A 15,699-nucleotide genomic window follows, 5' to 3' on the forward strand; every position below is an offset into this window, starting at 1 on the left:
CTTTAATCCTAGCACTTAGGAAGCAGAGGCAGGCAGAGGATTTTTTTTTTTTTTTTTCCGGAGCTGGGGACCGAACCCAGGGCCTTGCGCTTCTTAGGCAAGCGCTCTACCGCTGAGTTCCTTGACAGCCAAGGCTACAAAGTAAACACTGTCGGGGTGGGGGATGGGGTGAAATAGAGCTTCCCAAGGATGCTCCCCTTTTTCATATTCTTTCTTTCTTTCTTTTTTTTTTTTTTAAGATTTTATTTATTGTATATGAGTACACTGTAGCTGCCTTCAGACACACCAGAAGAGGGCATCAGATCTCATTACAGATGGTGGTGGGCCACCATGTGGTTGCTGGGATTTGAACTCAGGACCTCAGGAAGAGCAGTCGGTGCTCTTAACCACTGAGCCATCTCTCCAGCCTTTTCATATTCTTTCTTTCTTTTAAACTTTTTTTTTTTTTTGGTTCTTTTTTTCGGAGCTGGGGACCGAACCCAGGGCCTTGTGCTCCTTAGGTAAGCGCTCTACCACTGAGCTAAATCCCCAGCTCCTCTTTTAAACTTTTTAAAATTAATTTCTATGTATGTATGTATGTACGTACTTACTGCTATAGTGCACACGCCAAGGTCAGAAGAGAACTTGTGGAAGCTGGTTCTCTCTTTTTTTTTTATTCTTTTTTTTTTCTCTCTTTTTTGGAGCTGGGGACCGAACCCAGGGCCTTGCGCTTGCTAGGCAAGTGCTCTACCACTGAGCTAAGTCCCCAACCCTTTTTTATTTATTTATTTATTTTTATTTATTTATTTATTTTTTTTGGTTCTCTTTTTTTATACCATGGGGATTTTGGGAATAAAAAACAGGTCGTCAGGATTGACGGTCAGGTCAACATCTTTACCTATGGAGTCATTTCACCTGCCCTCCTTTTTCCTTCCCTTCCGATCTCTTTGTTTCTTTTAGAGGCACAGTCTCTACAACTCTCCTTGGATGCACGATCTTATCTTCGATCTCCAAGTGCTAGAATTCTGGATTACAGGTGCGCAACACAGCCGCTAGGAAGTGCTGCTTTTCAAGTCTCCCTGAGAATTAGGTGCTAACTGATCTGGGATCTAAGATTAGAGAAATTGCTTATCAGGTTGATCTGAAGATTGACCAATATGAGCGCAAAACTAACTAGCCATGCTCTGGATGTTGGTAGTATCAAACAATGTTTTCTAATAATACCTAACAATTGTTATTAATAGAAGTATTTCAACTAAGAGGCGCGATTTGGGTGGAGCCTTGGAAGGCGACTGATGGCGCAGGGAAAGGAGCTGAGCTGGAGTGAGGACATTCCAAGGCAGGCGTGGGCTTCCTGAGCCTGGGGCCAAGCCCTCCAGGAGTCTGGGGAGGGCCGGGACCGGAAGGTGGAGGCGTGGCAGAGGACGGAAGCTCACCCCTAAAATGTCCCCTCCCTCGCCCCAGACCACGACTCCCCCATTGTAGAGAGCGCCCTCTGGCGGTGGAGCAAGTTCCAACTCGCCTTCCCCATGAATGAGAAGCTGCAGCCCGCTGCGCGCGAATCCGGAAAATAAGGTAGTGAAAGAGGCAGGACAGGACCTGGCAGCCACCACCAGACCTCTAATGGATATTCGGGCCGCGCTGGCAGCCTGCCCCAGGGGCCGCTGCTGTTCTGGCTTGCCTCCGCCTTTCCCTTCCTTCCCACTTGCTCTCTCTTCCTATAGCAGCTCCAACATTCGAGGTGTCCTGCGCACCTGCCTGTGTGCCATTTGTACCCTTCGCACTCTAATTTCCTGGCTCCAGCTAGAGTCCGGGCGGGGCAGCCACCTGGGCAGAAATGGAGGGAGGAGGCTGGCGGGTGGTCAGAGTCAGCCCCAAGTTACTTGTGGGAAGCGGTGGCTATGACGCAAGTTTCCAGGGGGCCCGGGTCGGCTCGAAAGGGAGCGCGCCAGAGTGGCTCCGCTGCTTGCAGTGGCAATCATGAAAATGCAAAAGCCTGAAGCACACACCCAAGAGAGCCTTCCCTTTGCTGCTGCAGCCCCGCCCAGCGCGCGTCCTCCTGGGCAGCGGTGCGCAAAGACCCCGCACTGGGCAGTCCTCACCGGACCCTGGACTGCACAGGCTGGGATCCCGCGCAGTGGCTGGCCTTTTTTTTTTTTTTTTTTTTTTTTTTTTTTTTTCCTTTTTAGCTACGCTTGCCAACCTGTCAGCTGATGGACCTCATCACCCCATAGTGGCGCATGTAGCTGGGCCTCTGTTCACTCCATTCACATCGTGTCCCCCCACAGCCAGCTGTCGACCAGGGACCCCTGATCCCGGGGTTAAGTCTGCAGACCCATGTTGCAGTCGGTCCCAAGGAGCCTGCGCCCTTCTCGCCCCAGCATCCAGTCGCCCTGGGGGGGGCGCTGCAAATAGTCCTTTGTTTACATGCAATTCCTTACTCCGCGGAAGGAGGCCGGGGGAGTGCTGAGTTTTCACCAGCTGTTTCCCGCCTTGAAACAGACATCTGATCAGCTGCAAACACACACACACATACACACGCCCGGGGAGGCAGGCTGGAGAGACCTCCCTCCCGCCCCTCCCGCCCGCCTCCCTCCCCTCGCCGCTGCTGCTGCCGCCAGCATCTGGGACCGGCCGATTCTGCACCTCCGTCCGGCGCTGCCCTTTGATTCGGATTTCCATCTTGCATTCTCCGGCTGACCGCGAGACCTGGCTCGTGCACAGAAGGGGGGCCTATCGCTATGGAGTATTTCATGGTGCCCACTCAGAAGGTGCCCTCTTTGCAACATTTCAGGAAAACAGAGAAAGAAGTGATAGGAGGGCTCTGTAGGTGTGTACTGCTCCTCCCCCCCAACCCCTTCCCATTGCAGCCCCCGGCCAGCCCGCCCGGGCGGGTGCGCGTGTGCGCACGCATGGCTCGCGCCTCCGACCTCGCTCGCCTTTCTTAGCCACCGGGTCCGCCGCAGTCTTATGTGCCCTGCTTGCGCTGCCTAGGGACTCTCTTCCCTTGGAACGGGGAGACCCCGTGAGGCTCTGGCCACTTTTGTCCGCTGCAGGCGGGCGAGTCGCGACGTTTGTAAATTGCAAACAGACCCACGTGGTGCTGCAGCAGTCCCGGCCATGCTTGCTGCTGGTGGCTTTCACCCAACGCTTCCTCCTCCCCCCGCCAGCTTTTGCTTCCTTCCTTTTCCTTGCTTCCTCGCGCTTTCTGGGAACCCTCTTCTAAGGAGGTTTTTGGGGGGTCCGGGGCGTGCGAGAGGACAGCTACAATGCTGCCATGCCGTCGCTCCTGGCTGCGGGGTTGGGGGGGGCGGGGAGCCGGGTGGTGTGAACGTTTGCAGAGAACAGAGCTGCAGCAGGGTTGGGGGCGTGCTCGCTTGAGGCTGCGAGGCGTACGTGGACCCTTAGTCGCCATGCTTCGAGCAGGGAAGTCGCGGTTCCCCACGCGTTGGCAGTCACTAGTCGCACGTTCGCCGCCCGCGCCCGGGTGCTGTTTACTAGCGAGGCCTGGACGTGACTCTGCAGCCCTCTTGGAGTAGGCGGACCTCTGCGCGCGGCCTCGCGGGAGCTGTAGTTTTCTATGCCGGGTCGGTGCTGCATTGTGGGACTTGTAGGCGCTTCGGGGCCACGCTTTACTTGCACAAAGCTTGGTCGTAGCCAACTGGGTGGGCTAAGCAAGCCAGGTGGGGAGGCCTTTTGGGGAGAGTGCATCTTAGGTTGCTTCTAGGCTCAAGTCTGCTCCCTGTTGCCTGTGGTTCTCTGCAAACTTTGCTGTCCCACGTCTGTACCCCAGTCATAAACGCAAAGCGTTGAATCTCCTGGCCGGGTGGGTGGTCGGAGGTCTGCAAGCTCTCTTGAGACACCCCTTAGTGAACTTGGACCTACTTAGGTTGCCCCAGATCCCCCCTCTATTAAATCGCGACCGACCAGTGGCCGAATCTCCCTAAACCCTTGTTAAATGGTCCTGTCTGGAATTACTGTTGCCGGCCGTGGTATCTGTTCATTGAACCCTACGAGCCGGCTGGGTCGGGGCGGGGATGGTGGTGGTGCACGCAAGGAGAGGTTTCTCCAGCGCGCTTAAGTTTGAAACCGACGATCCCTTTTCTGCCTGCCGCGCTACTCTAGGAGCGTAATGGCTCCCCAGGGCTGGGGCCACGTGCTCCGACACCCCAGCCAGGCAAGGCTGGGATTGAAGGAGGAGGAGGAGCCCGCTGAGTGGCACGGCTGGTTGGTAGACAGCAACGCCTGTGGGGCAGGTTGCTGCATAGGTATAAAACCCAGGCAGGGATCACACTTTACTTTCAAGTTGAGAGCCAATACCTAGGGCCTGTTGATAGATGTAGCAGCTGGCAACAACCCCCCCCTCCATCCCCCATCCTCCTTCCCCTCCCTCCGCTGGCACTAAGGTCCACCTGAGGGCCCAGCAGGTACAAAACAGCAATCTACAAAACTCTTGGACTCTTGCTATGAGTTCATTTGTTTTCTGGTTTCTTTGTAAAGATGGATACAGAAGCTAAGAAAGGCACCAGTCAGAGCAAGTGTACAGTTGGACTTGACTCCTAAGTTTGCTGTTGTGCTGGATCTTCTGAGCTGGCTTGGGTAGTGGGAAGTGAGGCTTGATTTGCTTCATGTTCTGGAGAGGTCATTCTGGACCCGATCCTGCATAGGCTTTGACAGTAGGAACCTCAGTTTGCTATCCCTGGGCCTTTTGGTACTCCCGCTTCAATGGCTTCACTCTGTTCCTTTCTCCAGACCTGTGTTGCTGGAGGGCAATACCCTTGGGTGTTGTCAGACCTAGTGATTGAGGAACCATAACCTGCCTACGGCACACAGGTCCTCAGCCTGTCTTGCTAGGAGACAGTTGGTGGTACTCGGGGTATGGAGGAACACGGCCTCTAGGTGTGTTCATTTTCAGCTGGAGCTACAGCTGGGAGGGCCGTGGTGGCTGGAGTGTGGGCTGGGCAGGAGCTTATGGTGGATGGACTCTGGTTTGTTTCAGGCTATTGGACTTTGCTCCACCCCTCCCTGCTTAGCTGGGTCCTCTCTGTCTGACTCCTATGCCTCTCGGGCTAACCAGAAAGAGCCCGGCAGAATGGCACACTCTGATGTCTTGCTTGAAGTTTTGGACCTAATGGTTCTGTGAGACTTGGAGATATATATTATAGGCAGTACAAGACTCTGGAAAGCAGGTGCATGGAAGTTTCCATCCTTGTAAGTGCATGTGCATGCATGTATGTGCATGTGCATAGGTGACTTCCGCAGTTGCTCCCAGGTACAGTTGAGGAGGTTTATTGTAGACATGGAAAGAAAGCAGCCGGAGGGATCTGGAAGGGTCCAGACTGAACATGGCCATGAGAGGAGAGAGAGAGCAAAGAGAGGGAGTACCTGGGTACCCGAATGCCAAGAGGACAGTAGCTAATAGGGATCAGAGGTTGGGGGATGGGAAGCTCATTCTAGTCCCTGGGCTGGAAGAGTTTAGGGTAGGAAGTGGGGTGTGCCAGCCATGACTCTGTAACAGGTGCTGAGAGATGTTGGGAGAGCCTGGTGGCCAGCATCCCCTTTGATACATTAGGTAGCACCTCAGCCATCTATCCTGAACTTGATCCCTAACATTCTTCCACCTTATTTGTTTGCTTATATTTTTATTTAATTTTTCTTAATCTCAGGTTTTTAAATGCGCGTGGGTGTTTTGCCTGTATGCGTATCTGCGTTACCACACATGTGCCCTCAGTGGCCAGAAGAGGGCAACAGATCCCCTGGAGTAGTTGTGTGCTGCTGTGTGGGTGCTGGGAACTGAACTTGGGTCCTCTGGAGTAGAAAAAGTCAGTTCTCTCAGCTTTTCAACTGCCTGCTCTCCGCCATCTCTTCAGCTCAGATGGAGGGACCCAGGCCGGCTTCAAACTTGGGATCCTTTTTCCTCTTTAGCATTTCCTACTGAGGTAAAATTCCACAGCCAGCGTCTGCTCCTTGTTTGTAGACCTTTAGACCTAGTCCTAAGCAAGTAAGGTGGGGGAATGTTAGATCTCAAGGCCTCATATTTTCAGAAGAGGTCTTGAACTGAACCGGAGCTCACCGTTGCATCTGTGCTGGCCGGCTTCACAGATCCACCTATCTCTGCGCCCCCTCCCCCACCCTCCAGCCCCTGAGTTTTGAAGTAGCAGATGCGCAGTGCCCAGCTTTTGTGTGGATGCAGGAGCTCTGAATTCAGGTCCCCACGGTTATGTGGCTCAGCTAACTCCTTAGTGCACCCCTCCCCCACAAAAAAGATAGGTTCTCATTTAGCCCAGGCTGGCCTCCAACTTGACTTGTAAGTTAAGATGACCTCGAACTCCCAATCCTGCTGCTTTCTACCAAGTTGCTGGAGGGTCTAGCATGTACTGTCATCCTGGGTATCGTACAAACTCTTTAATAAAAAGTTCCTTTAAGGGCCGGCAAGATGGCTCAGTAGATAAGGTCCAGGTCCCTGTGAACAAGCCGAATTATCTGATTTATCCCCGTGTCCTGCAGGTGGATCTCTAAGAGCTCAAGGCAAGCCTGGTTTACATAGCAAGTTCCAGGACAACCAGGGCTACACTGAGAGATCCTGTCTTAAAAGAAGGAGAGAGGAAGAGAGGGAGAGAGGTGTCATTAGAGAGTATTAAGAATTTTGGCATGAGAGTTGGGGATTTAGCTCAGTGGTAGAGCCCTTGCCTAGTAAGTGCAAGGCCCTGGGTTCGGTCCCCAGCTCCGAAAAAAAGAAAAAAAGAAAAAAAAAAAAGAAGAAGAAGAACTTTGGCATGTTTGTTGTCTCTGGCCATGTATTTATGAAGAGTCAGCTTGACGCTGGCTAAGGATACAGACTGTGTGAAGTCCCGACCGCCGCCGTCCTCGGCAGGTCACCGACTTGTGATGATGAAGGGTTGGTCTGTTCCCTTAGAGGTTGTCTTGGATAGATAGCTGGATGAAAACTTCAGGGGAAGTGGGCCATTCTTTCCTCCTCTTCTTACACCGCCCAGCCTTCCTCTGACTTCCATCCAACTTCACCATGACCCAGTGTAAGGCAGTGTAACCTCTGTGTGGAAGCGAGGAGAGCCGAAATGGAGAGATTTCAGCCGCTCGGCTTCCATAGCTAGCGAGTGTCCGGGCAGGTGTGGGCGTCTGCGCCTGCGCGGGCTTTCTGTGATGGGCAGAAGTTGCTGGGGAAGAGATGTCTCAAGGAGAGGTGATCAGGGCCTGCCAGGGCTGTAGAGGGAGTGGCCTCTACAGGAGAAAGAGGGCTGAACTTCTATCGCTCCTTCTCCGGGTATGGGAGAAAATACCATGTGGCCTTCCCCTGCTTCGATTGCAAATGCTGGGTGTTTTAGGCATGCCAAGTGGGTTCGGGCCATGAGAAAAGAGAGTTGGTGGTGGCCAGTTAGAGGGCGTGGCCAGGCAAATGAGTGGACGGTGATGGGGCTCTTTTGGGCTTAAGCTGGGCAGGAGGATCCGGTACTAGTCAGGGATGGAGATGTGAACAACCAGCCTGCATCCTGCTCCCGGGCATCTGGCTGGAGGGCTGCCATCCTTCAGTAGGGGTAGTGATGACCCCGCTCTTAGGCTGGGTGGCCTAGTTCTGTTTCTTTACCATCGGCCCAGTTCTGTATTCCTGAAGCCAGGCAGTGGCAGTCAGCAGCAGTCTGGCTGTCATCACAGACTAGCGCCACCCCATGCCGGAGGTCCGTTCCCGCAGTGTTCATTAGGGGAATCCGAAGTTTTGAGGGTGTGGGGCTTTTTCTTTTTTTTGTTTTTTTTTTTGTTTTTTTTTTTTTTTTTTGTTTTTTTTGTTTTGTAACTGTCCCAAAGGGCACACAATTTATTTGTGGGGCTTTTTCATATGATTACTTACCGTGAGTTGGAATTTATAGGCATGTATGTAAGGAAATCTACTTTCTCTAGTGTAATGTCACCTGGAGGTGACAGTGAGGCTAGTCAGCAGGCAGGATCAGCGTTCCACCAGGGGTAATTCGCAGTTAGTCACACTACCCGCTAGGGCACACACTAGCTTACCTGCAGTCCACCAGGACCAGCATATAGTGTGTTAGTTCTGTCGCCTGGAGCTTCCCAGGCTGTTTGAATGAGTAGTTGAGTCAAACCGAGTCCCCAGGCAGAGCTGCGGCTTTATGAGGTCAGAGACTGTCCTGACAACTAGGTCCAGGGGCGACCATGTTAACTAGCACCTGGTTCTTAAGCACAGAGGCTGGGTGGAATGTTTGGGAAGGATCAGGCCTGCTCGCTCTCTGAGACTCAAGGTGTTTACCATCTGGGAGTTCTGTGATAGAACCTTTCAGACCTGGGACTCTGAGGTTCCCCAGATAGTGCATCTTCCGGGGAATGGGGAGAGAGCTGACGTTGGCTCCAGGGCTGCATTTCTTTTCAAGGATAGCTGAGCTAGTGGGACCTGCAGGCGTGAGGGTGAGTCCACCCATCGGTCTGCGCTTTCAGTCACACCTGCTTAGTTGTACAGCCTTTGGTTGTGTGTGAGCCTTAATAGAGCGCACAGCCATTGGTGGGTCAAATTGTAGGAGCCGGCTCTACCCTGCTCTGGCTGTCTGCACAGCACTTGGAGGGCTGAGGCAGGAGGACTGCCTTGAGGCCAACCTGGGCTAGAAGAGTGAAACTTTTGTCTTAAACAAGAACAGCAACAACAAAAAGAATTGGTCCAGCAACTCCAGGGTGCCTGACCCTCCCTCCCTGGGGAAGGTGTCACACAGTTGGTGTACGGGATATGGTATAGAGCCTGTTCTGCCCTACTCTGGAGTCCCAATGCCACTTTTTACTGTAGCAGCCTCCCTTTCTCTCCCCACTCCCTGGGAATCAAGTGTTCTTAGCTGGGAAGCCATCTCTCCAGACCTATTTATTGGTTCTTTCAAACAACAGGGTCTTATTATGTAGTACAGATTGTTCTCGAACTCATCCTCCAGCCTCTGCCTATGTTGTGATTAAAGGCATTTGCTACCATGCCTAGCCCCCCCTTTTTTTAAAAAGATTATATATATGAATACACTGTGGCTGTCTTCAGACACACCAGAAGAGAGCATCAGATCCCATTACAGATGGTTGTGAGCCACCATGTGGTTGCTGGGATTTGAACTCAGGACCTCTGGAAGAGCAGTCAGTGCTCTTAACTGCTGAGCCATCTCTCCGCCCGCCCCCCCCCCCTTTAAACATAATGGTAGTTCTGGGAATTGATTCTAGGACTTTGAGCATTCTAGGCAAGCACTCTATCAACTGAGCTACAGATTCAGGCCTGTTTATTTTAAAACATATACTCCTGTATTCTGAGGCACTTTGGATAGGGTAGCTCTTTTTTTTTTTTTTGGGGGTTCTTTTTTTCCCGAACCCAGGGCCTTGCGCTTCCTAAGCAATCGCTCTACCATTGAGCTAAATCCCCAACCCCTAGGGTAGCTCTTGAAGTAGCCTAAGGGTGGTTACAAGGCTTTCTCTTGAGACCCAGTCTTCGGTCAGTTTTAGCCTTTGGGGCACCATAAGCAGGGGCTCAGAGACTGGTGTTGTAGGGGAAACTCCCACAACAAACCTAGGGTGGGGTAGGGGTTATAATCACTGGGAAACTTGCTTTCTGTTACCTCTCTCTCTTTCTTTCTCTATGTATATATGTATGAATGAATATATATGTATGTATATATATATATATTTATATTGTTTATATGTATGAGTGCCTACAGAGCCCAGAAGGTGTTGGTTTCCTCAGGTTGTAGTTACAGGTAGTTTTGAGCCACTGAACTCAAGTCCTCTAGAAGGACTGGAAAGACTCTTAATGGTTTAACTATCTCTTCAGCCTTCCCACACACACTTTTTTTTAAATTTTGAGACAGGGTCTTATGTAGCATGGAGCTCAGGCTTACTTTGAACTTGCTATGTGGTTGAGGATGGTCTTGAACTTGTCTCCCAAGTGCCGGTGTTCCTGGCGTGTTGCCACCATGCCCATCACCTCATCTTTTTCTTACTTGTTTTTGAGACCGGAGTCTTCCTATGTAGCCCAGGCTGGCCTCAAAACTCTCACTCATGTAGCATCAGTCTGCTCAGTGCTGAAGCTACAGGTGTGTACTATCATGTCTTCCTGTCTCATTTTGTCCCTAAACCTGTGGCGTTAACTGCTTGCTGCAGCACATCTGTCTCACAGGGCCCACCGGCTCCTGAGGAGGTGTGTTCCAGGCCAGCTGTCCTGCTCTGAATCCCTGTCTCCTTCCAGATGCCCATCACTCCCCTTTGGGGGACTGGGAGAAAAGAGGCATCCTGGCCTGAAGCAGGAGAACTGGACTCCTCCCTCTCTCCTAAGCTCTAACAAAAGGGAGACCTCATCTGTCCAGTGGGGGACCTGGGCCCTATCCCACTCCTCACATCCCCAGGTCCTGTGAGGGATGTGTACCCTGGAAGAGGGTGAGCTGGGGTCCTGGGCTTTGGGCCCTGAATGAAGGGTTTGATGAAGCGGGAAGGGGATGCTTTGCCTCCTGCCTCCTGCAGCGGCCAACAGGGAGCTCATTCCCAGCTGGCTGTCCTTTCTTTTGGGAAAGGAAGCTGAGGCCCTGGAAGGGGCAGGGATTCGGTCCTTTAGGGAGCTGAGGCAGGACAGATGGGGTAAGTTGTGTAGGACTGGACAGGCTTCAGCTGTCTCCAGCTGCTACAGATGCGCTTCCCTCCTGGGCTGCCTTGAAGCCCCCTTTTCCACCCTGGGGACAGATGCTGGGGCCAGCTCTCGGCAAGAGAGTTAGACCTGCCACCTCCTTGACCTCAGACTCCCACATCAGTGAGACAGAGGTGTCAGAGGCCTTTTTTGTTTTATTTTCCCAGGTCCAGGGTATGTTCCAGGCTCCCTTGACTCTAGCCTGGAACAGGTCACCCTAGGAGGGCCCCTCAGGAAGAGGCCAGGGCTGTGGCTTTGGGTGGGGCTGGAGGCCTCTGCTGAGAGCTCAGCATCTGGAAGCCATCAGGCCATGGAGGAGAGGGGGAGTTGCAGGGGAGGGCGGGGGGGGGGCATACCTCCTCCAGGCCACACACAGGCCCACCCCCTTGGGAGCAGTGGCATTGGGCCCTTCCACTGCTGGCTGCTTTCTCCCTCACCCCACTGCCTAGCTGCTGCTTCTGCAGCATGCGCTAACGTCGTCCATAGCATGAGAGGGCATCAGTTCCTTATACGGAGTCATCTACCTCCGTGGAGTGGGTCGGGATAAAACAGAACTGTTTCGAGGGGTGGTGGACCCATTGTTCCACCTGTGGAGTGAATGCTGCCTGTCCTGTCCTTTTCGAACTCTTAACTCACAGTGGTGGTGTGGATGGTGGCTGGAGGCTTCTGGCTGGAGACAGCTATGGCGGTGGGCAGGCAGGAGGCAGTATTGCCACATACAAGCTACTGAAAGCGGTGGGCCAGGTAGACACATCGAGGACCTTCCAAGAGCCCCAAGAACTGCCTCTGGTTGCTGCCTGGGGTCCTCTTGTGTTAGAACCACAGGGATTAGCCATGTAGGTTTCTGGACCTTTCCAGCCTGACTAGGGAGATATTAGGATGGCAGGTGAGGTCTGCCCAGCTGTGAACCCTGTGTCTTAATACCTGGACACAGCCAAGTCTCTCTTCTAGAGAACAGAACTCTAGGAAAGAAGTCAGGGAAGGGCATGGGTTCTGAGCAGACAGCATCCACAGACAGCTGCTTCAGTTCACTGGGCATCCCAGGGCACAGCCTATGTCTTCCTTGGGGGGGATCTGCCAGAGTCCAGGCCTCTAACGAGGAAGGGATGCAGGTTATACATCTAGGGCCCTCTGGTGATCCACTGTGAGGGCAGTGGCCTTCTGGAGGTAAACTTCAGAGGATATTTATCTCGAATCCACTCCTGTTCTCCCCCCACCCGGGCAGCCTAGCCAACATTCCACTGACTCCTGAGACCCAGAGGGACCAGGAAAGGCGGATTCGACGGGAAATTGCCAATAGCAACGAGCGGAGGCGCATGCAGAGTATCAACGCGGGCTTCCAGTCCCTCAAGACCCTTATTCCCCACACAGACGGAGAGAAGCTCAGCAAGGTGGGCAGGAGCAGGGAGGGCTTCCCGGAGGAGGTGTCACACTCTCACAGGGAGAGGACCATCAGTCCGACTCTTTCCCTCTTACCCTCAGGCAGCCATTCTCCAGCAGACAGCAGAATACATCTTCTCTCTTGAGCAGGAGAAGACTAGACTCCTGCAGCAGAACACGCAGCTCAAGCGTTTTATCCAGGTACCGGATGGGGAATCCTCCCGGCAGTACCCTGCCTTCCTCTTCTGTGTAGCCATTACCTATTTCATTATCTTGGGACGGCTATCAGTCTTATCTTACCCGCGGAACCTGCCTACTTCCTGCCTGGGCCTGTTTCTTCATCTGTGAAGTATAGTGAAGCAGGCTCTGGAGGAAGCAGGTGACTGTTCTAGAAAGTAAGGCCTTTCTTCCGTGCCTGGCATTTGGGTACATGGTGGGTTTGCAGAATGGGTTCTCCAGTGTGAGTCCACCTGAATCGGGTAGCTTTGGAGGGCTTTCCATAGAGCCCTGTGACCCCTGGATGTGTTACGGTTGTATGAGCTTACTCACTAACCTCCCCAGGAGCTGAGTGGCTCATCCCCGAAGCGGCGGCGGGCAGAAGACAAGGACGAGGGCATTGGCTCACCCGACATCTGGGAGGATGAGAAAGCTGAGGACCTTAGGAGAGAGATGATCGAGCTGCGGCAACAACTGGACAAGGAGCGCTCCGTGCGGATGATGCTGGAAGAGCAGGTGAGGCAGCGCCCTCTGCTGGCCAGTGTGGTGCCCAGGCGCAGAGGATGAATTCTGTGGTCTGTTCCTCCCTTCAAGTATTCACAAGAGTGTCTGTTCTAGGCGCTGGAGAGATAGGTGGCTTAGTGGCTAAGAACACTTGTTCTTACAGAGGATCCGAGTTCAGTTCAATTTTCAGCACTCATATGGTGGCAGACAGCCACGCACAGCCCCAGTTCCAGGGAATCTGACGCCATCTTCCACTTCTGACTTAAACAGGCACCAGATGTGTACATGGTGTGGATTCCTCCAGGCAGAACACTCAGATGTACGGGCACGCAGATGTGTGGGCACGCACGTGTGTACACACACACACACACACACACACACACACACACACACACAAACACACACACAAATACAGCTGAAATAAGACTCCATTGGAGTTGTTTGGCACCAGGAACAGTTTGACCTGGTTCCTTAGGGTGCACTTCATAGCTTCTGTGAGGAAACCAGCTAATCAGACAAGAAGGGAAAGGGGGTTTCTTTGTATTGGAAACGGTAGAGACAAAAGTTTAGAGGTGAGGAGGGGACTGTCTTCTGTCTGCCCTGAAGAGGGCGCACTCTGCCAGGGTTCTAGGTTTAGCATTGCCCTGTGGTGTCAGTGAACGGCCTTTGCAGCTGGTAGAGCAGGTGTAGTCCTGCTCCACCTCTCAGTGCTGTGCTGTCCCACCTGCAGGTGCGCTCTCTGGAGGCCCACATGTACCCGGAAAAACTCAAGGTGATTGCCCAGCAGGTGCAGCTGCAACAGCAGCAGGAGCAGGTGCGGCTGCTGCACCAGGAGAAGCTGGAGCGGGAACAGCAGCACCTGCGGACCCAGGTGAGAGGAGACTCCAGGAGGGGCCCCCTGGGCTGTGGTAGGGATCTCAGAATCCATTGGCGGGCCTTAGACTACGTAGGTGCAAACAGGCATGCCGCGTTTAGGTGTTTTGGGAGGATCGGAAGGTAGAGTAGAATCCTCACGGCAGTCCTTTGAAGCTTCAGCTGTTTGCTGTTTTATTGCTGTGGAAAATAAAATAGGGAAAGGTCAGGTTAACCTGCTCTGGAGCAGGAATTTGAACCTTCTTTGTCTTAATCCAGGAACTATGCTCCTCCTGCCCTCCTCCTCTTTCTCTTTTTTCTCTTTCTCTCCTTTTTCTCTTTGGCTTGCATATCTGGCAAATGTTCCGCCACCGAGCTACATCTCAGCCCCACTCTCTGTACTGTTTTCTGTTTGCTTGTTTGTTTTTTTTTTGCTTTTTTCTTGAGTCAGGAGCTCACTATTTAGACCAGGCTACCCCTGAATTCACAGAGATCTATCTGCTTCTGTCTCCAAGGGCTAAAGGTGTGTGCCACTATGCCCAGCCAGAGTGCCTATTAACAGTCACTTATCAGGTTCTAAAGTGCTTCTTGAGCCGCAAGCAAAGGGGCCAGAGGGTCAGGATGCACGGAAGCTGTTCGCTGCTCTTCCTCTCATTCCTAGTGTTCGAGGGGTTCCGTGGGGTCGTGGATTGGTTGGTCCTCTCTACTCGCCAGCTTTTTATTACTGTAGCAAGCACCAGATAGAGCCAAGTCATAAAGGGAAAGGGGAATTTGGCTCGAATTTCGAAGGCTTCAGATTGGATCCGTGGTGAGGTGGTGTATCATGGCAGGAACAAAACCACTCACCTCATGACTTGTAAACTAAAGAGAGAAAAAGACAAAAAGCCGGGCTCTTACTGTGCTCTTGGAGGATGTGCCAGCCCAGTTACCTAGAGAACTTCTACCTGGCTCCATTATTATAATTACAATTATTATTATTATTTTTGGTTTTTCTTCTTTTTGAGATAGGGTTTCTCTGTGCATCCTGGCTGTCCTGGAACTCACTCTGTAGACCAGGCTGGCCTCGAACTCACAGAGATCTGTTTGTCTCTGCCTCCCAAGTGCTGGGACTAAAGACGTGCGCTCCACTGCAAAGCACTAGACTCCGATATTATTTTTTTGTCTTAAGAGAGGGACTTGCTTTGTGTCCCACGTGGGCCTTGAACTTGTCCTCATCCTGCTTGGCCTCCTGACGACTGTGATTACAGACGTGCACCACCACACTCACTGTAGGCTGGGCTTCTTAAGGTTTCTGTCTTCTAACACTGCCACACTGGAGACCAAGCCATTATCACATGGACTTGGTGCGGGGAGAGGCATTTAAAATCCGAACTAGCAGATACCCCGTGAGTAAGGAAGTTTGGCGGGCCGGAACTAGTAGGGAAAACTGAGGACCTCTGTCTTGCAGCTCCTGCCTCCTCCAGCCCCCACCCACCACCCCACCGTGATTGTGCCTGCACCAGCCCCGCCTTCCTCCCACCACATCAATGTTGTCACTATGGGTCCTTCCTCAGTCATCAACTCTGTCTCTACATCCCGGCAAAATCTGGACACCATCGTGCAGGTATGTGGGCTCAGGGAAGGGTGGCTTGTGGGAGGACATGTTTTTTCCTGGAGACCAGGAAGTAGGATGTGGACCAAGAGCAAGATGGTGCTTGTGTAGGAGGAGAAGAGATCTGAGTGCCTGGAGAGGTCTTTTTAAAAATGGCATTTAGTGTGTGTGTGTCTGTCTACCTGCACCTTGGAATTATGGTGAGCAGAGGACAGCTTGGCGGAATGAGTTCTCTACCATGTTGGACTCGAAGGGTCAGAAGACTTATAAACTCAGGTTTATTTATTTATTTTTTTTAAAGATTTAATTATTTATTATTTATAAGTACACCGTAGCTGTCAGACACAGACTAGAATAGGGCATCAGATCCCATTACAGATGGTTGTGAGCCACCATGTGGTTGCTGGGATTTGAACTCGGCTCCTCTGGAAGAGTAGTCAGTGCCCTTAACCACTGATCCATCTCTCCAGCCCTAAACTCAGGTTTATAACACCTGGTGGCAAGTGTCTTTGCCCAC

The 15,699-nt window shown here is 52.4% G+C and overlaps 1 protein-coding gene and 1 long non-coding RNA gene across 8 annotated transcripts in view; one reads left to right on the plus strand and one right to left on the minus strand.

Moving 5' to 3' along the window:
• The first annotated feature begins 440 nt into the window (after positions 1–440).
• Tfap4 (transcription factor AP-4) overlaps positions 441–15,699 on the plus strand; it is an 18,553-nt gene continuing 3,294 nt past the window's right edge. Inside the window, exons 1-7 of one of the 7 annotated variants that reach the window (XM_039086268.2) lie at positions 8,429–10,055; positions 10,208–10,395; positions 11,865–12,030; positions 12,122–12,220; positions 12,581–12,751; positions 13,470–13,610; positions 15,039–15,194. In XM_039086268.2, the coding sequence (XP_038942196.1) occupies positions 11,956–12,030; positions 12,122–12,220; positions 12,581–12,751; positions 13,470–13,610; positions 15,039–15,194 (642 nt within the window). In that variant the 5' untranslated portion in view covers positions 8,429–10,055; positions 10,208–10,395; positions 11,865–11,955. The other 6 variants (XM_039086267.2, XM_006245819.5, NM_001108267.2 and 3 more) reach the window with 6 other exon arrangements.
• The window catches only part of LOC120095030 (uncharacterized), a 4,665-nt gene continuing 2,228 nt past the window's right edge, over positions 13,263–15,699 (minus strand). The window contains exon 2 of the long non-coding RNA XR_005490019.2: positions 13,263–13,792. This is a non-coding gene — a long non-coding RNA (uncharacterized LOC120095030). The remainder of the gene's footprint in view (positions 13,793–15,699) is intronic.

Source organism: Rattus norvegicus, chromosome 10 (assembly GCF_036323735.1).
Source record: "Rattus norvegicus strain BN/NHsdMcwi chromosome 10, GRCr8, whole genome shotgun sequence".
Taxonomy (NCBI): Eukaryota; Metazoa; Chordata; class Mammalia; order Rodentia; family Muridae; genus Rattus; species Rattus norvegicus.